At 39.2% G+C, this 27,055-nt stretch overlaps 1 protein-coding gene across 4 annotated transcripts in view; it reads left to right on the plus strand.

The window, feature by feature from the left end:
• Nucleotides 1-705: 705 nt before the first annotated feature.
• Nucleotides 706-27,055, plus strand: part of NCKAP1 (NCK associated protein 1) — a 61,440-nt gene continuing 35,090 nt past the window's right edge. The window contains exons 1-6 of one of the 4 annotated variants that reach the window (XM_071746799.1): nucleotides 706-1,367; nucleotides 13,148-13,165; nucleotides 14,291-14,401; nucleotides 24,507-24,599; nucleotides 24,799-24,855; nucleotides 26,883-27,025. In XM_071746799.1, the coding sequence (XP_071602900.1) occupies nucleotides 1,260-1,367; nucleotides 13,148-13,165; nucleotides 14,291-14,401; nucleotides 24,507-24,599; nucleotides 24,799-24,855; nucleotides 26,883-27,025 (530 nt within the window). In that variant the 5' untranslated portion in view covers nucleotides 706-1,259. The remainder of the gene's footprint in view (nucleotides 1,368-13,147; nucleotides 13,166-14,290; nucleotides 14,402-24,506; nucleotides 24,600-24,798; nucleotides 24,856-26,882; nucleotides 27,026-27,055) is intronic. The other 3 variants (XM_071746801.1, XM_071746803.1, XM_071746802.1) reach the window with 3 other exon arrangements.

Here is a 27,055-nt window from a genome sequence, read left to right on the forward strand (position 1 = left end):
CGGCACACTAAGCTTGGAACTCCAAGTTCTTGCTTCCTGGTTTCATTCCGAATCACAAATTATCTTGTAGCTGCTAAAGTGAAGAAAGAGGTCAGTAACAATTTAATTACTTTTAGTCTTCCCACACGAATTTCTAAGTTTTGTAAAATCTATTAGTTTAAAACCCCTAGAAGACTTGAGGTCACCTAATTTTGATTTCTACGCACAAATGCAAACTGACAATTAAATAGAAGTATTAATAGGCAAAAAAAGGCACAGATGGTGGTGCCGTGATTACAAAATGAGATCAGAAGGTTAACTCTTGAGACTGCCTCCTGTTAGGATTCCCACCCCCCGGCTCTGGTTTGCCCGGCTCTGCGGCTGCCTCAGAACAGGTTGCAGCATGGGTCATCTCTACTGGAAGCCTCCCATTGGCACTCTCGGCTTGGAAATCTCCCTTTTCCTTTACGTGCTTTTAATTCCGGTGCCTTCAAGAGAAAAAAATACCAGGGACGTGACTCATCTCACTGGCGAAGAGGTATTTCTCTGAATTTGCTGTCTAGAGCAGCGCTCAGGGAATGGTGAGAGCCTCCCCCGAGGGCAGGGGAGGATGGATCTCCCCCGTCTTTGCTCCCTGTAAGTTCCTGAGCTGTACCCGGGATCTTCCCGCTTCCCGGTCCCATCGCAGCTGGAGTTTTGTTGGTGCCGACAGAAGCGCCCTCAGGAAATTAAGGTCACCGGTGACCGTAATTGTGTCAATATACACCGTGCAGTGCCTTGCTGAGCTTCCCTTCTTGATTTCAGTCCATTAAGTTAAAAAAAAAAAATTAAAAAATTAAAAAAAAATTAAAATCGGGTTTTATAATAAACCTTGTAGAAAAACGCATCTTCTTCGCGGCTTCGAAGCACACCTTGGAGCTGACCCCAACAACAGCAACAGAAGTCGCCCAGAAGGCCCCCACCACCCAACGTTAGGGGGGGCTGTTGCGGGGGGGCTGCCCCCGGTGCCCCCTTCCCGGTGCTGCCCCCCGCCCGCTGCCGGTGGACCGGGGTCTGTCCTGCCAGCAGGGGGCGACCGAGACCCCCACCACGTGACCCGCACCGGGCCGCTCTGGCCACGCCCCGCGGAGGCTGCAGCGAGCGAAGACGGCGGCGGCGGCGGCGGGGGGGAGGCGGTGGCGGAAGCGGTGGCGGTGTCAGCAGCAGCAGCGGGTCCGGCCGCCTCGCCACGGCGGGGCTCCGAGTGAGGGGGCCCGGTGCCGGGGCACAGCGGAGGCAGGATGTCGCGGTCGGTGCTGCAGCCGAGCCAGCAGAAGCTGGCGGAGAAGCTCACCATCCTGAACGACCGGGGCGTCGGCATGCTCACCCGGCTCTACAACATCAAGAAGGTGCGGGGGCTCCTCCGGCGGGGAGGCGGGGGGGGCGTGGAGGGGAGGGGGGGAAGGAACCTGCCCCCGGTGCGATCCCTGCCGGGACCCCCCCGGGTTCCGACCGGCTCTCCGACGCCCTGGGCGGCCGGCGGCTCTCCCGGCCGCGCTGCGGCCTAACTGCGGGGCCCCAGAGTCAGGGCGGGGAGGCGGCGAGAGCCCCGCCGCGCTGCCGCCTGCGGGCCCGGGGGCGGAGGTGGGGTGGCGGGGCTGCCGCCTCGGTACCTGGCGGGAGGGAGAAGGGGAGTGAAGGGGAGGGCAGGGCGGCCCGGTGCTGCGCGGCGCCCGCAGGCCCGGCTTCCCCCGCCGCAGGGCCTAGGCCCGGAGCCGCTCCCGGCCCGCCGAGCGTGAGTCACGGAAGCCGGGAGTGGGCCGCGCAGCGTCGGCTTACCCACGGCGAGCTGCAGAACCTGTCCTTTCCGAAGGGAAGGGTTTGGGGTAAAATTAGTAAGTTTAATCTTTGTAAGTTCGAGGCGCGCGGTTGCTTAGCAGCTCCCGGCGTGAGGTGGAACAGATGTTGGAAGCTGTCGTGGGTGCTGAGGAGGCTCCCCGCCTTCCCGGGATGAAAGGAACCGGTGTTGGAATAGCTGAGGTGGTTCGGCCGTGCAGGAAGCTGCACGTCTCGGGATTGACGGGAAGGATGGGTTACACCTTCTACCTTAGTGAATTTCTCTTCTGGAGGAAATCCGTGTGCTTTCCCGCGTGGAAGAACGTGGTTTATGGCCATCCACTGCTCCTTGTGTTTTCTTACCAGCTTAACCTTCCTAACCTGTGGTACATCATGTGGATTTGTGTGGCCGCTTAGTCCACCTCCAGTTATGAATATTGGCTAGGATTGTATGGCTTTGCCTTGAAAGTGGTTATTCTGAGAGGTTTTTGTTATTTCAAAGCAAATGTTGGCTTTTGCACTCAAGGAATGAGCATAGCTGTGTTTAGGGCGTTAAAATTTCAGTGCCATTCAGTGAGCTGGGTTCAGCTGCCTGTGCTGTGGCAGTAGCATAGAGAGTTTTTGAGAGTTTTAGGTGCTTGCTTGATCACTCCTGAACCATAGTTTCTGGCAGGAGCAATCCTGCTTACAGGATCTAAACTGCAGGATGTATTTCATCAGCTTGTTTTGTTCATATGGGAGTTTGTACTCCAGAAGTAGTAAGAGCTACTTGTCTGTACTAAGTGCAGTGTTGATTTTACTTAAGGTGTTATCACTAGGCAAAAAAACCCAAATGACTGCATTCCAAAGTCAGTGTTTATTCAAAGCTGTGACTACTTGGTGTGCACTTCACTGACATAAATAAAACATTCTAACTAAATCATTGCAATTTGCTGTCTTCCTGGAACAGAAGTCATGGTCCTTTTTGTTCAGTTTTGTACATGGGAAAATTGCTTCAACTTAATAGTTGTAACAATATAATAACATTTCTAACGCAGAACAGAAATTCCCTTTTTATGGGGAAGTCATTTGTGTGTGAGCTTGTTAGGCTTGGAGAGAAATATACAAGGTGAAAAACAGGCTGGGGGAATTTCACCTGAGCATAGCTGGGCCTTGGAGGGAAAGGGCAGGAAAAATTAAACCTTGTCTTGACATACAGCTATGGCTTGGCTGTTGGGAGCTCACACTGTTTTCATTACCAGTGTTCTGAACTGGGGACACTCACTGGTGGGAAGCAGTCCAGCACCTACAGCCACATTTCTGCTGGCGTGTTCAGATGGCAGAGTCCTGAGCACATTTGCCCATATGGAGGTAGCTTCTGCTGTTACTCATCTTAGTGAAGTGATGCAAATGGATAGGTTCTCGGTGGGGGAGCATCAACACTAGAGGTGACACCGGTTTTTCCTGCAAATGCCATGAACCAAATCCAAAATTGCTTAGGTTTTGTGTCCAGAGAGAGGAGGTATAATCCAAGTGGCTTGATTTTTTGTGTGTCGTATAGTTTTGCAGATCTGGAGATGAGACGTCCCAGACACAACTCTGGGTATTCATATAGTGATTTGTAATTCAAATAACTGCTTTCTTCAGCTCCAGTGAGTTCTGCTTGACAGTGGTTACAAGCTAGCTGTGAGAGTGTGCCTCTCACAGTCTCAGGACTGGTTCCTGTATTTTATTGTGCATCTATCTTTAGGCCAGCTGCAGCATAACTGGCTGCTTGAAACACCTTACTTCTTGTTTTCACTTTTTTCTTCTCTGAAATCAGTCAGTTCCAAAGCTGGGGCTTAATATCCTCACAGCTTCTTCAGTTGAGGATGATATTGAAACTCAAGTTACTGGAGATAACCATACACTCTGTGGTATTGTGGCTAAAGGAAATTGTCAAGACTGTTTTTAATAAAAGGAAGTAAGAGGTGAGCTGTCTGTAGCTGCCATAAAGATGGTTGTAGATTCTGTTTAGGGAGTAGAGATTTTTAAAGGATTAAGAGTTTTCTTGACTGTTAGAGACAAATCAAAGAAATTTTGCTTCCCGAGGAGCTATGGAAGTTGTCCAAAGCTGTTAAAAACTTTATACATGAATTTTCACTTACAAATTTCAAGTTTTATCTTGTGTGCGTATAGCTGTTATCTGTTCATCATTTCCTGTTTACTGATCTTATGTTACTGTTGTCTTCTGAAATAGTTTAAGTTTGTTGTTTTTAAGATGGAGTATCTGAATGTAAGGGTTTGCCTCTGAGAGTGCCATGCAAAATACAAAAAGTGAATTAGTGAGGTAGCAGTGGATGATCAGGCAGAACTCATATTTAATCTGCATGGAGATTTGCTTTCTGCTTTCACCTTTATTCCCAATTATACTGGAGCCAGTATTAGTCCTGAACTCAGAGCTCTTACTGTTGAAATTTCTTTCCTGATTTGTTCCTTGTACTTTTTAAGAATATCCTAGAATCATAGAATCATAGAATCCTAGGGGTTGGAAGGGACCTCGAAAGATCATCTAGTCCAACCCCCCCTGCCAGAGCAGGGCCCCCTAGAGTACATCGCCTAGGAACGTGTCCAGGCGGGTTTTGAATGTCTCCAGTGAAGGAGACTCCACAACCCCCCTGGGCAGCCTGTTCCAGGGCTCTGTCACCCTTACAGTAAAAAAATTTTTTCTGATATTCAACTTGAACCTCCTATGCTCCAATTTACACCCATTACCCCTTGTCCTATCACTGGTCACCACTGAGAAAAGCCTAACTCCATCTCCCTGACACTCACCCCTTACATATTTGAAAACATTGGTGAGGTCACCCCTCAGTCTCCTTTTCTCCAAACTAAAGAGACCCAGCTCCCTCAGCCTTTCCTCATAAGGGAGATGCTCCACTCCCTTAATCATCTTAGTAGCTCTGCGCTGGACTCTTTCAAGCACTTCCCTGTCCTTCTTGAACTGAGGGGCCCAGAACTGGACACAATACTCCAGGTGCGGCCTCACCAATGCAGAATAGAGGGGGAGGAGAACCTCTCTTGACCTACTAACCACCCCCTTTCTAATGCACCCCAGGATACCATTGGCCTTCTTGGCCACAAGGGCACATGCTGGCTCATGGTCATCTTCTTGTCTACTGTATATCCTCAATATCCAGGCTAGCAGTTTTATTATAGTTTTCTTTGTAATTTTCTTGTCTTTGTTTACTTACCTGCAACTAAACCCCTATAAATCAATGAGCAACCCTGGCTCAAGCGAAGCTTCTACTTTGTGGTTACCTTTGGAGGAGACTGAACCAGTGTTGGTAAGCTTTGTGTAATGCTGCCAGTACTGCCAAATTATTGTATCAGAGTGGTGACAGAGAAATAATCTTGTTTTCTGTTGGCCTGTCTTTTGTTTGCTAATAAAGCCCTTGGATACCAGGAAGTATTTACAATAAGAGATTTCATCTTAAAAAACCTGAAGTGTAGGTTTAGCCTGAGCAATTCAAGAGAGTGTGATTCTGATCAAAGTAGTGCTACAGAACTGGTAGGGTTTTGAATTATTTAGGGTATTGGCTATTCAAATGCAGTGCGTCTGTTACTTAGTTTTAATTGCCTTGTTAGCAATGTTATATTGTTTTTCGTGGTACAGGTTTTATGTTGTGTATGCAGATTTCTTTCTTAAAATGTCATTAACAAACCAAATTATTTTGATTTTTCAAAACTGATTGTTACATTGTATCTGAAAAAATAGAATTTTAAACACATTCTTAGATAAGAATTACATTACCAAACTGAAAATGTAGATGTAGAACAGAAACACATTTGCAGGGGCTTTAGCTGCCTTTACCATTCCAAAATAGAAATGTGGTCTCAATCCTTTTGTGAGCACCACATAACTTAGTATGAAATCGGATTAAAAATCATTTAGCAGGTGATGAATTGCCAGTTAGTTCTTTAAAGATTCAGTAGAGGGAATACTGGAATTTTACCTGTCTTGAGCACGTTTCTTGTTAACCTTTTTTGAAGACTGAGTACTTTTTTTTTTTTCCTCCCTGTTTATTTTGATATTCTGGAGCAGTTCTGTGTAACTCTTCTAAAAAGATCAAGAGAAGGCACCTGCTGGGAGGGAAAGGGGAGAATTGGATCAAGTCTCCTTTGCTAAAATGATGGCAAGTTGACCAGATCCGCCAAGGCTGAGTAAAGGTCTGATTTTATACCAGCAGCCTTTTGCACTGCTGATGAGATTGGGGTGAAGAACATCCCAAAAGCTCCAAAATGGGACTGGAGAGGACTTGACAAGGTCTCAACATCTTGGGGGGCAGTTGTATTGTTTGATCAGTACAATCAGTTGATAACATGTACTGTTTTGCTGAGCCACTAGAGCAGTTCTTCAGGAAAAAGTAGGAGAGGTTTTAGGCCGCCCATGGAACATGGAAAAGTTTTCAATCCACAGAGCTCTCAAGTTTGGAAGGCTGTAGGATTAGATCATCCTTTTGAAACTGAGCTGTGTGCTGGAGTGCACAGCTTTGAGCTGAGGGGAAAAGCTCAGGAATAAATCTTGTTTTGAACTGTAAGGTTGGTATTGGAAAGAATGGATAATGTCTTCAGGTCATCAGGAAGTGACTTAGGGTGGGGTAGTACTCTTCCAGGGCTTGACAGATGTCAGCAGTTCTTTAAAGGATAACATGATATTATTTGTGTCTGTGGTTTTGGGGGAATGGTTCACAATGCTGTCCTGTACTAAGAGGGGGGAGAGAGCCCCAAACGACCTCACAGTCTGTGCTGGTAATAAATTTAAAAATTTAGAGTTTCTTTTACTCATGAAGCAAACACAAGCTGATTATAACATGATGTTTCAGGGTTTTTTTTTAGCTTGGGAAATCAATTAATTTTGTAAAGAAACAATAAGACTTTCTAATACAATATAAAAATATCTCATGGTATCTTCTGAAATATATGGAGAAAAAGCCAAGTAAATTTATCCATTTGCATAAAATGTAGATACCCAGAATGATCTTGCATTGTATCTCTGTTTACAAATATGAATTACTTCCACCTCGCACTGCCCCCAGTTACTGCGAGTTTGCCCTGCCATGTGTTGTTACAAAAACAAATCCAAATCCAGTTTTGTCTGGAAGATCATGTGCAGAGAAGACTGAGCTAAAAAGTCTTAACAGTTCCCATTTTAGCTTTGGAAATGACAAGGCATTCCCATTGCTGTGATTTACTTTAGAAATAACATTTAGGCGAAGTTTTATAGCAGTGAGACTTCTCTTCATTTTTTTTTTTTTCTTTGCATGCCACCACCTGCCTCATATTTGATGAATAGAACCAAGTGCTTACTGAAACAGGTGCTACAAACACAAGAGAACAATAATATGAATTCACCACTGTGCAGCTAATGTCAAACCAAGCCTATTTCTGTCACCAGTGAGGTGACAGGTCACTCTAGCATGGACAACTTAGTAGAAATTTTACACGTTGACCTTAGCAAGGCTGCTGATATTACCTCATCAGATTGTTCTCAGAAACAATCTAAGGAAGTACAGTCTGGGTAAAACTGTAGTGATGCAAGCAGATAGATAACCATATAGGGGAGGGTTGTAGAAGCCCTCAGTGTCAGATGGCAGCTCAACAGAGCCTCGTTGGGTGTGTCATGCTCTACTTCCAGCCTCTCTTTGTGTATTCTATATTTTTAGGTGATGACTACAGTATGCTTAATAAACTTGTAGATAGGGACCTGAAAGAAGCTACAGAAATAATAAGGAGCTTAACTGGAATTGAGTTCAAGCTTAAAAAATTGTAGGTGTGGTCTAACAAAGTTTTGGAGGTGACTGAGGAAGTATGTTTCTAAGCTATTATGTGCTTAGTGAAATTGAAAGTACAAAATGAAAAGTCATGAGATAGCAAGTCTGCAGAAAATAGCCAGGAAAGGGTAGGGACGTGTTGGAGTACATTGGAGCTAACTGGGTTATGCTGCAAAATATCAGGGATGTCATGATGCTTTATAAATGTGTGTGCAGCAGAGTCTGAAGACAAAGCAAGTAATTCTTTTGCTCAGCATGCACTGAGACTCACTACAATGTATCTGAGTCAACACCACGTTTCAAGAAAGATGTGGGCAAAATTGAGAAAGTCCAGAGCAGAGTAGTAAGACCAACCAATCGTGCAAAAAATGTGGTGCATTGAGAAAGAGGAAAGATTTTTTTAAAGTAAATTCATTAGTGATCAAATTTTTGAAGTGTTTAGAAAGCTGTAAAGAGGAATGGTTTGTCCAATTTAGTATGGGCACAGAGAACAAGAACTGTTGTATTACACTTTAGTGTGAAAAGTTCAGTTTAGATTTTACAATTTCTAATGAAAATGATTGTTAAATATTGGAAAAGGCTGTGAGAATGTTTTTGATGATGGCTCATTGGAGACCTGAAAGTAAAGACATGGCAGATATATCCCTGGAACTGCATAGGTACAGTTGATCTGCTTTGGAACAGGAAGGTAGGATAAGTAAGTTCTCAAGATCCCTTCTTCAGTTTTTACATTAATTTATATTTGAATGGGTTGAATCTGAATAGAGATACACTGGAATTTAAAATAAACTATATATATTTTGGGATTCAGGAAAAACAGAGTAACGAATAATTCAGGGGAAAGACATCTTGCTTAGCTCTAGGAAATACTCACTTTTATGCCCTTTAATTTTGAATTGATGTTTAAGTGATGTATCTTTAAGAATTATGAACCTATGTGGACAAAACTGATATCGCTGTTAAATTTATCATAATTTTTGCCATATTTTGTATATGTCAAAGGCCTATAGAGACAGTCCAAAAATTAGTCAACTAGAGACTTTCTCTTCTGATTCCGGATCCTGGTTAGATCATGGGAATAATACAGTTCTGGCTGAATCTGTTAACATAGTTTACACATCAAAATACCGGTTTACCTTTTGTACAAATATCATGTGTCACTGCAAGCATCAGTAATGTAGTTTGCTTTTTAGAAGATCAAACAAGTGATACTGGTGTAGGACGGGTAGATTCTGGCTGTTGGAAGTTTTAAACTGTAGTATTTGTCCATGGGTGATGAACCAGGTCTTGCATCTGCTTGCATTGCTTTTAAAAGGCATGAGGCTGAATTCACAAAACTTACCAGGGACCAGCATGTTTAATAAACTAACATCCAGAAAACCTAAAATGGAGCAAAACAGTTGTGGTAGGCTTCATCAGAGAGAGATATTAAGGCAAATACAATGTCAGCCATTTCCTTGTGTATTTGCCATTCAAAGCAGTGCATTATTGATTACCTCTTTCCTCAGGACTTTTGCTTTTTTCAAAATTAGCCATTACCATTTGGTAATTAATTATTTTAAATACATGGTAGAAACAAAGAATAAGTGTTATGTTTGATCCTATTTGATCCTACAGAATTCTAAAGCTAATGAGGAGCTGGTCTCTTTGCCTTGTGTTGTTCAGTACTCTTTGTAGGATGCATAGCCAAAAACCTAAAGTCTTCACCCTAAGATATATCTATAATGCCAGCAGCTATTACAAGGCAAGCAGAGCAGTTTTACCATGCATGCCTTTCTTGTGTGTCAAGAGAACGTGCTGTAGCAAACTGTAAATGGTATGTACAGGAGCTTTCCCATATTTTAAATAAAGGAAATCTTAGTGTATTTCCATTTACAAAGGAGAGTTACTACCTCAAGGGATGGCATATTTTTTGCTGTCATTGAAGTTCCACCAATTTTCTGGTTGAATGCACACAGTTTTTTATTATACATTCATTCAGAAGTGAAAGTTGAAGGTCAGGTGATTTGTTGACTGAGGTTATTTCAGTACATGCTGTCACAGTCCAGTGGAACTGTGCTTAGCAGTGTTTTATCTCAAGTCTGCAGTAAAAGTAAACCAAGACCTCTTGAAGTAATAAAAACGTTAAATTGCTGCAAAATATGACTGGTTTTATGATCATCACCTAATGTAGGAGGCTTGGGGGGATGAAAATGGGAAATTTCTGATTCAAATAGGGCTGTTTCTCTTTCATTGGTAACCAGCCCTGTTAATCATTTGGAATAGGTTGGTTAGAAACAAAAAAAGTATATAAAAGGTATTCCCTTAATACTGTAACATATATAGGCTTTTTCTTATCATGCTGCTCTGTATAACTCGGGTTGTGGGTTTATGTAAAAGGCAGGAGGGATGTTTAGATGTTCTAAATGCAGGTTTACATCCTGCATACTGTGCTGTGCACTGGTTTTTGACAATGACTTGTTGTACCTGAACATAAACTTCCCTTAATTTATGTCATATCAGCTGGATATATGTAGCAATTTTGTTGACGGATGGGGTTTTTTTAGTTGCACGTCTTCTGTCCTCAAGTAGGAAGTAAAATACTATGCTTTGATTTTTGCAGTGAAAGGTGTAACTGCATTGAGGTAAAAAAATCTCTTTGCTGTTATCTCTTTATGTTGGTGTACTCTGGGCCAAAGGCAGTTGTACTGCATTCTGTGCTCTTCTTTAGGGGATACTTATCTTAAATGTAGACATTTAGCAAGTTTCTGTTGTTGGATATTTTCTTGTTGACAGCTTCTGAACGAGTGCGACCTAGAAAGTGAAGCTATGTAGCATTGTTAATTTTTAAGTGAAAATAGTGTAGAAGATCCTAATAGCATCAAGTGAAGACTAGAGTCTGAATTTTGTTTAATAATAATAATCATGTAGTAGTAATGTAATAATCTTGGATATTAGGGTGTGTAAGAAGCTGCCTCTAAAATTCAAAACGTAAGGCATAGTTAAGTATCCCTTCACAGTACATGTGGTCTGATCTATTTTACCTGATGGCCTGTGCCTATGACAGCAAAGTTGAATTCTGAATAATAGATCTGCTACCTTGAGACATCATGTTGTTCTTGTTGGAGTTGGATGCACACAATCAGATCGGGAAAATATGCTCACTTAGTTGAGAGATTATAAGAGCAGGGTACCATTCTGAAGGGCTGTGGAAACAAATGCTATGTAACAACAGAAATCCAGTGTTGGAATCTTTTTTTCTTTTTTTTTTTCTAATTACTTAGTCTTCAGCAGTAGCTTTGCGTCATCTTTTTCAGCATAACTGCTTGACAGCTGTTCAGTCATGTACAAAGGAATTTAGAGATGACTGCTGGGAGATTCTCGGGGCTGAAGCAGCTGGAGTCCCATAGCTTACAGTTGTATTCTGTGAATCCTGCACTAGTATGAACTTTTTGAAGTTAAATAAGAGGGGGAGGGAAAGGAAAAGGAAAAGAAAAGGGGAAGGGAAGGGAGAGGAGAGGAAAGGCAAGGTAAGGAAAGAAGAGAGGAGAGGGAGAGGAGAGAGGAAGTTACTGCACCCCACTTAGAGGAAAAAGTGATGTCTGGTGTATTGACAAAGGGCTGCTGCATTTGGTTAGTTGTCATAAGTGTATTTAAATTCTGGAGAGCTGTATATGGCAACGTGGGTTTTGTATGTTGTAGCACAATGCTCCTGTCTGCCACAGTACTGACAAAGGGTGGTGTTTACAGTTAAAAGGAAAAATTACCTTTCTTATCTATATTCTGAGACCATTGCCCTCTATGTCTTTGTTATTTCTACAGTGATAAATTGTGCTTATGTGCCTTAAGAGACTGTGACATGTGTGCAGAAGTGTTGGGATTGGGGTTTGTATTTTCATTCCTTTATGCTTTCTAGAGTAAATCGTACTGAGCTGGAGCTTCATAGCTTAGGAGAGATTTAGCTTTTGTACACTGCTTTACTTGTGGTGCTGAATGCATGTAACAGGAGGGGTGAAAACTGCATGGATGCAACAGTTAGTGATCAAGAAATATCTGTTCCTAGAAGGGAAGTGAGCTGCTGTGGATATGGGAGAGGGAGGGAAGAGGCATGGACTCACTTGTTCAGTGGTGCTTGTTGTCTTCTTTCTGTTCAGTCCACGGATGTGGACTCACACAGCTTTTTGGAAGCTGGAATTTTGACATATATGATGGATACCTTTAACCTTTTATGTCTTGCAGCAATTTTCTTTCTTACTTGTGGATCCATCTAGTGTAGTTTATTAGGAGGAAGAGTTGGAGTTGCTTCAAGTGGGATTTTAGCAAACCATCAATGGAAAGGAGCAAAGCTCTCATGCATGTTCAGCTATATTGAGGGTACTGCTGGTTAGACTGAGAGTAATGCTCATCATATCTGGGAACTGAGTTCCTGAAGCCACATGAGGATGGGCATGTCAGTGTTTTCAGACATCTGTTTCTGTGTGAGTGATCTGTGAGTAAGGGCTTGGGTAGAACATAATTTTTAGTAAACATGTTAGCTTATTTACAGGAGGAAAAACAGCTGTTGTTAGGAAAAACAAGTACATGTGGAAGTAAAGTTGCAATTCAGACTGAAAACATTGGGAAGTCAATGATGGCAGATCTGCCTCCTCTCTAAGAGCAATCACATTGGATTTTAACAGGCCACAAATACACATTGACCTTTAAGCCATTCTCTTTACTTGTAATTTAAGAGAGAAAGCTATATACTGTGTGGCAAGGACAGAAACGAAGAATAATCTGGCACAGCTTCTGACAGACCCATGGCATCTAGTTAGTTAAAATTTTGTAAATTTGATGTGCATGTTGATTACTTCTTTATTCCAATTTATGGTAGAATTCTTACTTTTGAAATTGTGTAAAGACTTTAAAGAGTGTACAGAAGAGATCTTCTGTGCCACGTTGTTTGCTGTTGTAAGAATATTGAAGCAACTATTTAATATCTAATTGATACTGTGGGGGTTGCTGAATTGATTTTCATTATAAATTCTTAGCATATTAGAGATGTGACATTTTAATAATATACAGTATTTTTGTGGAAAAACTAAGAAATGTGAGAGCTTTGGTATTAGAGTAGTACATTAGCATTTAACACGATGGTCATGTACTTCTGGTAGGTTTTAGGAACTTAAAATAATGATTCTTTTTTTTTTTTCTTGGCTACCGTTTCTTTTTCAGGTATGTAAAACTTCACTGAGTTTCTCTCCTTTTTTTCCCCTGTAGTTGCATGTGATCTTTAACTCTTTTTTTTTTCTTTCCCTACCTGATCTTAATTTGGAAATACTATTAGAAATTACATGTTTCAGCATATAAGCAGCACTTTGTACAATAGTAAAATTCTAATAATTACATGTAAAGTTGTTTGTAAGTATTAGTGTAATCATCATCCAGTAGAAAGTATGTTGCCTAGAGTAACAGATGGTTGTAATGTTCTCTTAGATGTAGGTAATAGTGTATTAGTTCACTTAAATGTAACATATTTTGGAATTTAAGAGTAATTTGTTTATATGTAATTTTTCTCTCTTTTTATTACACTGCTTTCCCAGCAAGGACAAGTTTGGAAGGTTTGCAAAGCTTTTCACCTTCCCTTTGCCCGCTTGCCCGCTTTCAGAATCGGTCTCATACTTCATGACTTGTCTCTACAGTCTGCAACTTGGTCATAGAAATCAATGTGGAAAAGTTTTTAAATGAGCTGCCATTTGAGTTCACTGTGTTGCATAGAAATGCCTAGCATGTAATTTAGTTTTGCATGAGACACAAAACTCCTGTGAAAATCCCTATGAGAACCATAAATGAATATTTGAGAGAAAATGCGATTTGAGCGCAGATTTCTGTTACGTAAGTAACTCTGCTTCTGGTATGTTTTTCCAAGCTAGCATGGCTTGCTAGTCAGAGTAGTTGAGAAGGAAGTAGTGTGTCTGACAGCATGCACTGTAGCTGGCAAAAGTAGGTGCTTTGTTTTTGTCCACAGCAGCTGTTCTGATTGTGCCTGTAAGTTATTTAAGAGACTGAGCACTTAGCTGTGACTTATGTTCAAATCAAAGTTTAATGAAATTTCTTGCTTGCTGCTTTTAAAGCACAGCCTATCCTACTATAGGAGTAAAGAAAACGAGCAAAACTCGAGTTCTTAATCTAAGGAAGTACGTTACTTTAGGCAAGTATTGGTGATTTTATTGTGGGATGGAAAATTGTCTTGCAATTAACAGTTTAAAGAAAAATTAAACGCAGACCGGTGGTATGGCTTTTAGTTTTGTTTCACAAAGGATAGATTAATCATTTAATGTGCCCAGCACTGTCCTCCACAGATGATGACATGATGGAATTTTCTAACAGTTTGTTAACTCCAGATGAATACAACACTACCTCAAACCAGGAATAGCATTAAAAGAAAACCCTTTTTTTTTTCCCCTCCTTCTTTTAGGATTGAGTTTTTTCCCCTCACTGCTGTTCTGCACTAACTGCTTTGATACCTCCATGCATCTTTTTCAGTAGAAGAGCATCTCTGTACTGTTTCCCATTGCATATTTCAGCTGTGACAATCCCTGCACTTTGCCTTTCATTTTATCACCTGCTCACTAAAAAACAAAGAAAAAACGAATCTTTCTAGTTTGTCTTCAGATTTGCAACTCTCACTTACCTTTACATAGATGATTGTGCTTTTACTTCATTTTTATTGTATTTTTTTATAGGCATGCGGTGACCCCAAAGCCAAACCATCCTACCTAATTGACAAAAACCTGGAATCTGCTGTCAAATTCATAGTCAGGAAGTTCCCAGCAGTAGAAACACGCAACAACAATGTAAGTAACTAAATGGCTGCATAATTTTTTTTTTCAATATACTTTGGCACTTGTTGCTTAAGTCTTTGAGGTATTATGTGTTCTTAGAAAGCATCCGATGCTGACAGTTGCAGTTGGAATGTATATGGTTGTTGTCTGAAAGTCTGAGAAGATACTTTAGTAACAACTGAGCCCAAAGAGAGTATTATACCCTAATTCTGGATTGGTTTTGTTTGGGGAAGGAGACTTCCTGGTTTTCTTTTTGTCAACTCTCTGTTTCGAAGAACTGCCAATGGAAAGTAGTCTTTGAAAAAATCATGCCTTACTTCAGTGGCAGAAATTCTTGGTGACAGGCTGATTGCAGAAGATGGAAGTTAGGTAACTATTTGTAATGAGACCTGACCAGCAAATCAGTAGAAAGCACCGTGTGTTTGTACTTTACAGCTGCTAGGACCTTACAGGTGCCCTTACCTATTGGGTCTGTCCCTGTGGCAATAAAGAATCCTTTAGTATGTAAGGAGAAACCTTGTGCAGTACAAAAGTAGGAAAATGGGATTGTTTTCTCTTCAGATGTAGTGAATTGATTTGCAGTAGAAAATTATTTTTCACCCCTCTGAATATAACTTTGTAGGTGTTCAGAGATCATAAGGATTATTAAATTACAGGTAGGCTTTTGGGCAGTGATATACACTTGTTTCTCTGTTCTGATTTGAAAGTCAAGGGAAAGATTTTTGCTCTATCTGCTTGTATTCCTATCCAAAAATGGAAAGCCGAGGTAGGTGTTGGGTTTGCATGGTCCCTGCATGCAGTTACTTGCATGAGTTTTAGGTTTGCTTTAAGCATTCAGGTTTCTGCAGAATGGTGGTGGAAATAATTAGTTTCTTGTACAATGCTATCTAGAATTTCTGTGTAATGTCTGCAATAATAGCAAAGAAAAATAACAATCAGGAAAACTTTCCCTTATGGAGGAAACTATAACAATGCTTTCTCACTTCAAAATTTATATGTACTTTGTACTGTGTATTATTGCTCATCTTTGTATTGAATTTGGTTGTGTTAGTAAAAAATATGGTAAATTATTTATCAAAATTACAGAAAGACAGTAAATCTTTCAAACCACATTAGGTCAATGATACTATATTCTCTCAACTTCTGTGGGAGATACACAACTAAAAAATTGTGTTCATATAATTTGTTTAATGCAGTTGTAAGTGTGCTCTGTGTCTTCTGGTTGTTGACTGTGAATTTGGAGCTCAACTAATGATGGAAATTTAATGATTTGGTACTGTGGAATTTGTGGAAAGAGATCAAACCGAACTTGATGTATTTTGACAATCACAGTTTCTAAAATAGGACAGGCTCATTATGTTCTGTTATTTCCTTGTGTTTATTTATCCAGAGCCAGCCAGACCTGTGTTTATTAAACACAGTTATCAAAAGCCTTCCTTTTTTGTGTGTGAGCACAGTTTAAAGAAGAGATTTTGAGTTCTGGCAGTAGGCAGCTGGGGTTTCCTTCTCTGTGGTCAGAGCTGATGGCGGTTTGCTTGCTGTAGTTACGTACAGATGTTTTCCTGTATCAGCCAAAAGAAACCTTTACCCACTAATGAGACAAAAGTCATGTGCAGAGAAAGTTCTAGTTTGATGTAGGAAATTTTTGTTTCTAAACTTGAGCTTCAAAAAGTCCTAAGCATCAGGAAGATGTCCTCCTCCTTGCTGCTTCTTCGTATCCCTCCTCCCCCTGGCTAACATCCAGCTCACCATATGTTAGGAGGGCACACCAGTGAGTTCCTTCAGTAGGGAAACCAGTGATCAGAGATTTAAAAGGGCAAAGGAGCTTATTGGAACAAGGACACATCAATTAATCAAATATTATAAAGTATGCAGAAGAAATAGTTGAGAAATCATAACTTGTGCTTCCTCCTTGCAGTAACAATTCCAGAACAGCCTTTCAGGAGGCATTTTGGATTTCTTTTATACTCCACTCCAGTGGTTGCCATAGCTTAGTATTATGCATCTGTACAGTTGGTAATGCCTGTTGACGTGCCAGCAGGTGATGTTGCTAAACAAGACTGCATTGGGGAAAGAAGCAATGGTGCCTGCTTTTTTGAATTTTTACAATTTTTTTTAACCTATTCTTAGATGCTAGTTTGTTTTTCTCAGGTGCCATAATTTACAGTGTTTTGTTTAAGAGGTAGATAACATTTTTTTCTAAGAATACTGGTAGTGTCTGCTGCAGTGCCTTATCTTGAAAACCTGTGTTTTTAGTCTTTTGAAACAAGTGATTCTGTTAGGTTTGCTGTTAGTAGCTTTTACAGCATTATTCACAAAAAACAGCTCCAGGTTTTGTTCCTCCTTCACTGTTTGTTGTGCTGAGTCAGAAAAGAGTGATTACTGACAATCACTGCATTTTCAATCTTGCAACAAAAGTGAAAGTTTATGAGCAATTCAAACAAAAATGAAATTCCTGGAGTAGTTCATCAGTGGAATAGTTCATCCTCCAAAGGATCAATTACAGATAACTCTGAACCTCATCAGTTCATAACTCTCTCTTGTCACCTGAGGGCAGTCCCTGTGATCTTTTAGGCTTGCCTTTTCTTCTCCAATCACCATCATGAGCCAAATAGCCTTGAAAATGTGCAGTTTGAAGACTGAGCTCTTAAATCAACTGTTAATGATGTTGGCCAGCAATGTAGTATTGTATACTAGCCTATGAAACAACTGCAAAGGAGGGAATCTCTCTCTGCAAATGAAAAAAATCTGAAGGATTGACTGAGTGAGAAACAAGCATTTTAGAATGTTAGAATTTAAAGTCCTGTTTGAATAGGAAGTTATAATAATAAATATTTATTTTCTGTGTTTGGGAAACATTACTATTTGTATTTTCAATTGACTAAATCTTTTCATTTAAGCCTTCAAATTGGAGAAGCCTTCTAAAAAGCTTAATAGCGCCAACAGTCTTGGTCAGGTCAGTGATCTGATTGTGCAAGGATTGCCTCAAGATGGCATTTATGTTTACCTAATTTCCTTTAGCTTCATAGGAAAAGTTGCAAAGTATTGGATGCAGAAGCAGCCTGATTTTTTCTGAAGGATTTTTAGATGTCATCCTCTTGTAAGGTATACAGGCAAGGTTCTTGCCACAGAGAAATCAAAAGATAATATACTAAACTGCAAAAAACTGTAGGGGGACCTAAAAATTACTCTTTTTCTCATTTAATGCTAACATTTCATGCCCCTATGAAGCCAGAATAAAATAGTTCATGATGGGGAAATGGGATGCAGAGAAAGATGTAGGTCTTCTGTAGATGATAGATGGGGTCTGAAAAACTTACTGCCTGCCCTGGTAAAGTTCAGTGTCTGTGTATGATGGAGCTGCCCTCCTTTCTGCTTCCAAGAAGGCCATATATGGGAAGTAGTGAGAATATCTGCCTTCTTTCTTGAGCATATGTTTTTCTTGTTCTCAACTTGCTTCTCATCAATTTCCCTGTAGAAAAGCTTCCCATGTTTTTATGTATCTGCTGGAGAAATTGAGGCTTAGTCATTGCTTGGCAGAAAGCAGAATGATGGAGCATTACTCAAAAGTTTGTAAGTGTGTAGTTAGTGTAGTTACTTTTTCCACATACCACTAATATTAATCTTTTAATATCTCTCTTCCCTGTGTTGTTCATACCAATTTCATTGTTTGGTATTGACTACACACTCAGTGTCTTGGAAGATAGTGTTTTGGGTGAGGGAGGGATTGTTACTTTCCCTGATTAAATAGTCATCATTTTTGGCTGTATTATATCAGCAGGGACTGGAAATTAGATGGTATGAGAGCAGAATACAAGCAGGATGAGCATGTCCATCCTGCCTCTGTTAGGCTCTGTAGATAATGGATTATTTCATGTTCTATTTACTTTTTCTTCACCTTTTACATCCAAGTATCTTTGGTTTGCTTACTGTGTCTTTTATAGCTGTGCTTCATAGTGAGTTGCACAGCAAATTACTTTGTTGTGGGAGAAGTACTGAGGGCACAGAGTGGCTGGAACTCCTTGGCCAAAGCTTATCAGAAGACATGAATGTATACTTTTATTAAATGGTTTCTTTTATAGAAAAATTATTGAAATAGGCACTTTATCTTGATTTTTTAATTTGTGATTGATACTTCCAATAATAAGTCTTTTCAAAACACTTGGCTAAATTGAATAATAATTTGCTTTTTGAAGTACTCCTTTCAGCCCCTGCAAAGAGGTGCCGTGCCAGAAGGAAAATGTCCATTTGTTTGTTTGTTCCTAATGAAGCTTTTAATATTGTAATTTGCAAAGTGAAGATAATTTAGAAATTTGGGGTCTCAGCCATGTTGGCCTCATATTGGTAATTTTTTGTCTCTGAAAAATTTCTGGGGAGACAGCAGGGGTAACTTAACACCTCTGACACGTCATTTCTTAAGATTAACTTAAGCAAAGTGACAGAAGTCCCTAAATTCAGCAAACTTAAATATTATCCCCACCTTTCTGGAGATCTAGAACTCTTGTCTGAAAAACTTGATTTCTCACACACCTTATTGCTTACTTAAGCAATAAAAACCCAGCTCCCTGCATTCCACCACAAAACTGACTGGATTCCTGCCCATGAGGACTAAAATCTTTTCCAGGTAAGAGGATGCCATGCTTCCCTTGCACGGCTGCCTGTACAGCTCTGCTCACCATTGCTCAGGGAAATTCCAGTGCTAAAGGGACTGCAAATGAGATTGGTTTTGCAAAACTCACCCAGGCAGTAGTTCAGTAAACAGTGGATCCCCCTGCATGAGTGTTGCCAGGCAGTGGTAACTGCTTACTCTCTTTAGCTTTGCATTCAGCTTTGTATAAGCATTTCAGATTTCTTATGCTTGAGAATAGGATGTACTAAGTTTATTTCTGAGTAAAATACCACCAGTTACTAAAATTTTATCTATACTTTCACTAAAAATCATTCAGAATGGAAATTTCTCTGCCAATGCCTTGCTCTGATACAGCCATACCTACTGCTCTGGTGTTGCTTGCAGTCTGATGTTTTCAGTTCTTGCCTGTGTAAGACTGAATTTGGAGTTTGAAATTACTTATGCTATAATGTAATCAGAGAGTAGTATATAAAAATTTTCAGCCTGTCACTTGAAGTGAACGTAGTGACTCCAAAAGAAAATGTGAAATCTTGACATCTCTAATATGTGTCACCAAATAGAAATGACACCATGTAAGTTACCTTTTTTTTAAAATTAAAAGTGGTGTCAGCAGTGATGTTTATATTCCTGCCTCTAGCCCTCGATGGTGTGTGAATTTGAGATGGGAAAGCATTCAAAACCAATTTAATTTTTATCACTATTTTTAGAAAATCATTCTAGTACACTGTACTACTTCAAAAAATTCAAGTCCACAAATCAGTCCATGAGAGCCCCTTGCCAAGGAAAACCAAACATCTGCAAAGGAGTGCATGTTTGTAATACTGAACCTCTTCTTTTCATCCAGTAAAACTGGATGAAATTCACTCTTGACTTGATGATTGGCAACCTAAGAGCTTGGCCACTAAAAGTAAAGAGGAAAAACCTAATTAATACTTAAGCAGTATTTTAGTTAAGCAGTGTTGGCATTTCAGAAAGAGTTTTCATGCAGTTTAAGTTAATAGTTTTTTTATGATTTCATGACATAAATGTAAGTATGTGGGAGGCTAGAGACATATGTCAAACATTTTAATCTATAGAATAGCACATATGAGACTTATATTCCATAAACAGTTGCCTTGGAGATGTCAAGACCTGTGGCTAAAGCTTATATGATACGGTAGTATGTAATGAGCCTAAATTAGGAATTGCTGTGTGAATTTATGTAAAAGAAAGTGAGAGAATGGGGAAACTGTTTATGACTGACAGAAGAGATTTTTAAAGGATTTAAAAGTATTGTTCCCATTGTCTGCCATTACTAATAATATGGTCACTGTGGGCACACCAGCAGTTGCAAAGGGTCAGGGGTGGCTATTTCCTTTTCAAAAGAGTAAAATTAATGCTGGAAACTTGAAAACAAACAAAATAGATCTTGCAGTAGAAATGTGAGTTAGCAAACATGTTAAAATAATCTATTACATTTTTTTAAATGCAGCAGGGCACTTCAGAGGCTGATTTCGATTGGAAATAATGAAATGAAGGACATGCCCATTGCTCTGCATTTAGTTAACTGAATTTAAAACTAATTTTCTTCATCTGGTCAGATCCTCCTCTCTCTCCCCACCATTTTGCTCTGGATTTTGTAGACATGGTACTTTATTCACATGAATTGATTTTTTTAAAATACTCATCTAAAGACTCTACAGATGGCAAGTATTGTGAGCATAATAGATGAGAGTAAGAATATTGACAGTGATTATCCCCAGACAGTGACCCCCATTCCCAGAACTTTTTTTTCTTATACTCCAGCTAGCAAGATGAAGTTGGTGGTGTTTTCTCTGAAGACATTGTAATATCTATGATGTCAGTTTGCAGAAAACATTTAATGACCATACTGTCTTCATAGATGGTAAAATAAGAAATTTATTCATCTACTACTGCTACCAGTCAAATACAGTAAGATAGTTCCAGAACTGCAGTTATCCTTTGGTTTTCTACACATAAAAATCTCTGAACAGGCTTCTTTTAGGTGTCTCTTATTCTCCCTGTGCCTTTGTATTAAATTCGTTTTTTTTCACACTGTTAGTAAGCCTACATCTGTGTCATTACTTTTTTTGTATCTGAGCCATTGTGTTTATGTAAACTTTAAATGAGGCTGCCTCATTTCTCTGTTTTTCATTTCTGTTTTTCGTCTCTGTTTTTCATTTCTCTTAATGCTTTTCTTGTAATTTACTGTCTCTGTGTACATGATCGGTTTTGCAAAGATTTTGGGGGCTTATTATGAAGGAGGAAAGGCAGACGACAAATTGGTAGAGATAGGTTCCTTCTCTTGTAGACAAGATGTTTGATTTTAAATTCTGATTTATAAATAAGATTCAAATATGATTGGAGATGTGGTATCTTGTTAATACACAGAATAAAGCTTTTTTAAATCTTGCTATATTGTGCTGAAGTTTGTACACATTTTCATAGGCCTTAAAACTAAAAACGTCCTTGTTTATAGTGCTTCGGATTCTTTAAGAAATAGTAAAACACTTCTGTCTAACCAAGCATCAAGATATGGTAAGATATAGTAAAAATAATCTTCTGATGCTAGTGATGCTTAAAACTTGTTCCTTCACCTTGTCCTATTTTTAAACTTCTGTTGACAATTGGAAAAAGGAATGTTTGCTCATAGATGGAATTGCAGGCTAAGGAAAAAAGCCTGTAACCAAATAAAAGAACCAGATACTGCACCCTCTATTTCTTATCAGCTGTTCTGAAACTAGTAATGGAAAATTCTGTTGCAGTGGGTGTGGAAAGAGCTACACCCACACTACTGAGAGTTAAAAATGCAAATAAACATCCAAGACCCCACACGCTGTAAGCTGTTCTACAAATTGAGTGGTCTGTACTACTGATTTAACAGTGATTAGAGCTGATGCATTGCTTTGATACTAATGTTTTAAATAACAATTTGCTTACACCCTCAATACTCGGAGCTCCAAGAATGATCACGTTAACTCTGTGCGAAAGCTTCAGCATCATTTCAGTGTAAATATTTCTGGGAATACAGGTAATTTGTTAACAGTGCACAGCAACACTTGCTTAGTTCTTGGTTCAGTGTAGTGAATACCTCCTTATACTCTCTTATTTAATGCACAGCTTCACAGAATTACATAAAGATTATATTTCTATTGCAGGCATAGTTCCAAACACTGTCTCCCTTTTTTGCCCATCTCTCCACTTCATGTTTTGTACCTCAAATTGTGGCTTTAAAGTTGGTGTCTTCCAGAAGGAGACACTCAGATGATTGTTGTTATACGAATCACAGGTGTTGTTCACAGCAGCCTGTGGTTCTGATAGTCTCCCTTAGTGTTGCACCCAGGTTAGTATGAGTCAGGATTACAGTAGGAAAAAGTTGGTACAGCATATGTCAAGTTGTGAGTTATGTTTTTGTCATCTTTCTGCACTAGAACTATTCCTATTTCTGAGTGGTAGCATGTGGTCTGCTCTTGAAAAATCACAAGGCAGGTCCTTAATTTCACCCAATACAAGCTTGTGTGAGCTGCATACAAACAAACCCTATTCATCTCCTTGGTGTTTGAAAATCAAATCCCTCACAATAAATGGTTTAAACAACAGGGTCAGGATGAAGATTAAACACAAGCATCATAGGTGATGAATGTTCCTCTTGTAACAACTGTTGACTGAGGAAGTGACCCTGAAAGTACAAAGTGCCCTTTTCTCTGGGGATGTCCCCAGTAGAGATGCAAGGTGGCCCAAAGGCTTGCTGGAGCTCTGTGGACCTGCAGGAGCTCCAGACTGGTTCCTCCTCTGAACACAAGGCAGTTAAAGATAATGGTACACGCTGGGCAAGGTAGCACCAAATTCATGCTGAGGATCAAAATACGATTCATAGGACTTCTATTTGAAAACAGACTTTGTAGAGCAGCAGTTTAAATGGAAATAACCTATTTCCTAGTGCATGAGGTAGTCAGAAGAAGTTATAGAATAAACACATCTACTTTGCACCCCTTTTTTGTTTAAATACCAGCTGATGACTACAGGAAAGGAAAAATACTATTTAGTGCTGGATTTCAAATTCAAACCTTTAAGTGTAAAGCTTTTGCTTTGGTTTAAGCATAGGCAGAAGTGTTTTATTATATAGCCATTCCAATTCGCTCTTAACTCTATGCCTCTCTTCCTTGACTGTAATGGAACTCTTACGGACAGATCCAGGCTTCTAAAAATTGTAATTCCTTCAAAAAATTCAGAGGAAAGGAGCAGAAATTACCTTATGTATGATATAGTGGTTCAGTAGTGGTCCAGACAGTCTTTTTTTAATTTAGATGAATTTCAGTGCTTTACAGAAGACTGAGAATGCAGAGCACAGTTTTCTAAAGAGAGGGAGCTGAAGAAGCATACTCAGTTCTAACCTCTCACAGGAAAGTAAGCTACCAACTTGAAGCAGTTTGTTTAATCTTTCTTACAATTGATTGCTCTTGCTGAGAAGAAAATTCTATTTAACTTAATCAGTCTTTAATTTAGAATCTTGTATCTTTCTGGAGGGCACTATTTCATGCTTGGTATTGTGATTGCTTTAACTCATTTCATTTCACATATCAGGGAAGAGACTTAATTAGTAGCTGGATATTACAAGTTAAATAGTTGTATTCTTGCAGTGCTGAGAGACTGTAATACATACATAAACACACTGACTGTTCAGTACCAGCTGGGGTTTTTTTTGTTTTTTTAAAATTCTAATTGCTTAAGTGAACTGTCTAGTTCCTCCAGAAAATTTTGTAAAGTATGGGAATTGAATGATAATTCATTGCTTGTTTAAAAAAAATAATTAAATCCATTTGAACTGTTTTATGCCTTTGTATTCACATTTGCCTCTTCCATTTTATCCACCGGTGTCTAATGCTAGTGTTTTGCTTCTTTTTTGTTTCTTTATTTTGTTGCTTTTGTTTGAATGTATTATTGTGTTTATATGGAATTGGTCAAAGAACCGTTACTGTATTTTATGTTTGTATCTACATTTTATTTTGCATGCTTAACGTGGCTTTGCCTGGATATTCTTTTTGGTAAGTTCAGAATTTAAAAGCATAATGTTTTTCTATAGTAAAGTTTGTAACCTGCCACCTTCTTTTGTCCCACCTCCAGTAATGTCGTTTTTTTGTCATACTGATTTGTGCTCATGTATTGTTCTGCTTTGGCTAATTATACATATGGTAACACTCGTTTCCTAACTCCACATTTTCATCTCTAGCAGAGCTAAGCAATATGACTTTGGTACTAATGTGTACTAATTTGACTTTTTTCTTCGAAGTTTAGTTGGCAGCTATTAAAATGGTCTGTTCTGAGAACTCTGTGTGCATTTGGGACACAGAACCTCAGGCTTAAAAATACCATGTTAAGGCTTCTTGCATAGCCTGGTGGGCTTACTCTGCGCTTCGCAGGCAGTGTTTTTCAGCAGACTTCTCAAAGATCTTTTAAGAACAATGTGTATGTTTGTTTCTCTTTTAGCAACAGCTTGCTCAGCTCCAGAAAGAAAAATCAGAGATTCTGAAGAACCTGGCATTATACTACTTCACTTTTGTTGATGTTATGGAATTTAAGGTAAGGTATTGCAAATACGTCAGTTGTTCTGTTGCAGGAGGTTTCTCTTTTTATTTAGAAAATAACACTGTAATGAAATAATTTAACTGATAGCTCTGTTCTTAAAAAAAAAAAAAAAAAAATAGTCTCCATCACTAGGCATAGTAAAGTGATTTACTTAGATTTTCTATAAACTAAATTAATTCTTTTGTTTTTTAAGGACCATGTTTGTGAGCTGCTGAACACCATTGATGTTTGCCAAGTCTTCTTTGATATTGTAAGTTTTTGGTTTCTAACTTCCAAATGCCACTTGAAAATGTTTTTAATCAGAATCCTTTGTGGATAATTAGAAGGACTTGTTAGCCCAAGAAACATGATATCTCTAGTAATAAATACAAGTGAAATAAAAATACCATAATCTTCAGGTCTTTATAAGTAGCTTGAAGTCAGAAACTAGACCATTTTAAATAAGCTGCTTGTGGACACCAGTGTTAGAGTTGGTAACTATTGTTTTATATTTTGGTTAGATCCAAAGCTGGTCCTGCTCCCAGCAGGGACAATCAGGAGCATATCCATGAAATTCATGCTCCTTATAGAGGGAATAGGTCTGGTCTCGAGCCCCACTAGTACTGGCAAAACCAGCCTTAGAATTAATTTTGGGTTTTTTTTGTTTTAAAAGTAATTCAAATTTTAAAATTTAAATTTCTTTAGGAGTTAGTTTTTTACTTCGGGTGCCAGACTACGAGCAGGCTCAGATATTTCCCTCAAATGCCCCTATTGTTTTATATTTTGATCATGAGGAAAAATCAGCCGCCACTCATAAACATCACACAAATTTACAAAAAATAACAGGCTTTATGATTTAAGCAAATTACAAAGATTTATTTCAGAGAAAAGATAAAATTACACCATCTTTAAAAGAAAAACTAGTTTGCAAGAGAAGAGATTTTTACATAAATTAGTCACTGGGGAGAGAGTTGTTAAAAAACAAGGGAGGAATCAAGTTTTGTCCCTGTCCCTTGATGCTTCAGGGCGTTGAGTCATGGGGAGTCTCTGGTCTCTGGCTTGGGGGGAATGCGGCGGGGCTGGATCCTTCCTGCTTGGCTGCTGATCCCAGCTCTTTGCTGTTGTGGTTGGGTGGTCGTAGCTGGAGCAGAAGTGTGGAGAAAAGAGAGAAGGGGCCAGGGGGAGGAGAGACAGATCTTCTCCTTTTCTCTTTGAGGTTTTTATAGTGCAAAAAGGGTTCTGTCTTTCCATTAGTTACTGGTAGAGGCTTGTCATTTTGGGAACTTCCCCTTTGATTTACAGAAGTTCCTCAGTCCTTGTTATCTTGCTAAGTTTATTACCTGTCTTGCCAGTTTATCAGGACTTAGGCACTAAGCTGAAATTTACGGCTATCAGACCAGGCGTAGTTCACATTGTAAATTAAGAGGAAACAGGGTTTCTGTTTATTGAAGGTAGCAAAGTTTGGGGAAAAAAAAAATCTGTTAATTGAGAGTAGCTTTGATATATTTTTAAAAGCGTAGAAAAAATGCTGGATCAAGAGACAATTTCATATTTTCAGTGTGTCCACATCAACCAGTAACACTCCTTATCTTTCACCAGACACAACAATCTTTCTGTAATTTGTCCTTTATGGTAGGTACAACTTTATTCTTTGAGGTTTAGTGTCATCACCTCTGGTGTTGGCTAAAGCAAGTACAGAAGTAGCTAGAAGTGTTACATTTCAAAAAAAACCAAAACCACCAACACCAAAAAAACCTTCAAGACCTTTTTTTTTTTTTTTTTGGTTTCTGCTTTCTTTTCTAATGTTCATAACATCACACTACTAGTTTTAGTCATTCTAAATGCTGAGTGACTGTTTCATACTATGAAAGGGAAACAGGTATATATCCTGTGGGTATGTATCAGGTATATATCCTACCTGGGTAGGATATCCTATCTTAGCAGGACAGAAGCATGTGTGGTAGTTTCTTACATTTAAGAGTCTTACTCAAAATTCATAGACCAAGGCACTTTCTGTCTGACGAGTAGTAGCCCAGAAAAATTTTTCTTTCTCTCAGCTGACACTGAAGCCTGAAAAGATATCTGTGCCTGCTTGCTTTCATGAGTACAAACAGCTTTGGGGATTTGAGTGAACAAATGAAGATTGTACAAAGTCTCTGTGCAATCAGAACAAAAACTTTTTTCAAGACAGGCCATTCTATCTAAAAAAATCAAGAAAATTAGTGGAAAGGTGAGGAAAATATTTTACTGCTTTTTTTCTGACAGTTTTAGAATGATAATTTGTTTTTTTTTCTCTAGACTGTAAATTTCGATTTAACAAAGAACTACCTAGATCTGATTATAACCTACACAACTCTAATGATATTGCTGTCTCGAATTGAAGAAAGGAAGGCTATCATTGGATTGTATAACTATGCCCATGAAATGACACATGGAGCAAGGTAAAACCTGTTGTGTAAGAACTGTGCTAA

This window comes from Heliangelus exortis, chromosome 6 (genome assembly GCF_036169615.1).
Source record: "Heliangelus exortis chromosome 6, bHelExo1.hap1, whole genome shotgun sequence".
Classification (NCBI taxonomy): domain Eukaryota; kingdom Metazoa; phylum Chordata; class Aves; order Apodiformes; family Trochilidae; genus Heliangelus; species Heliangelus exortis.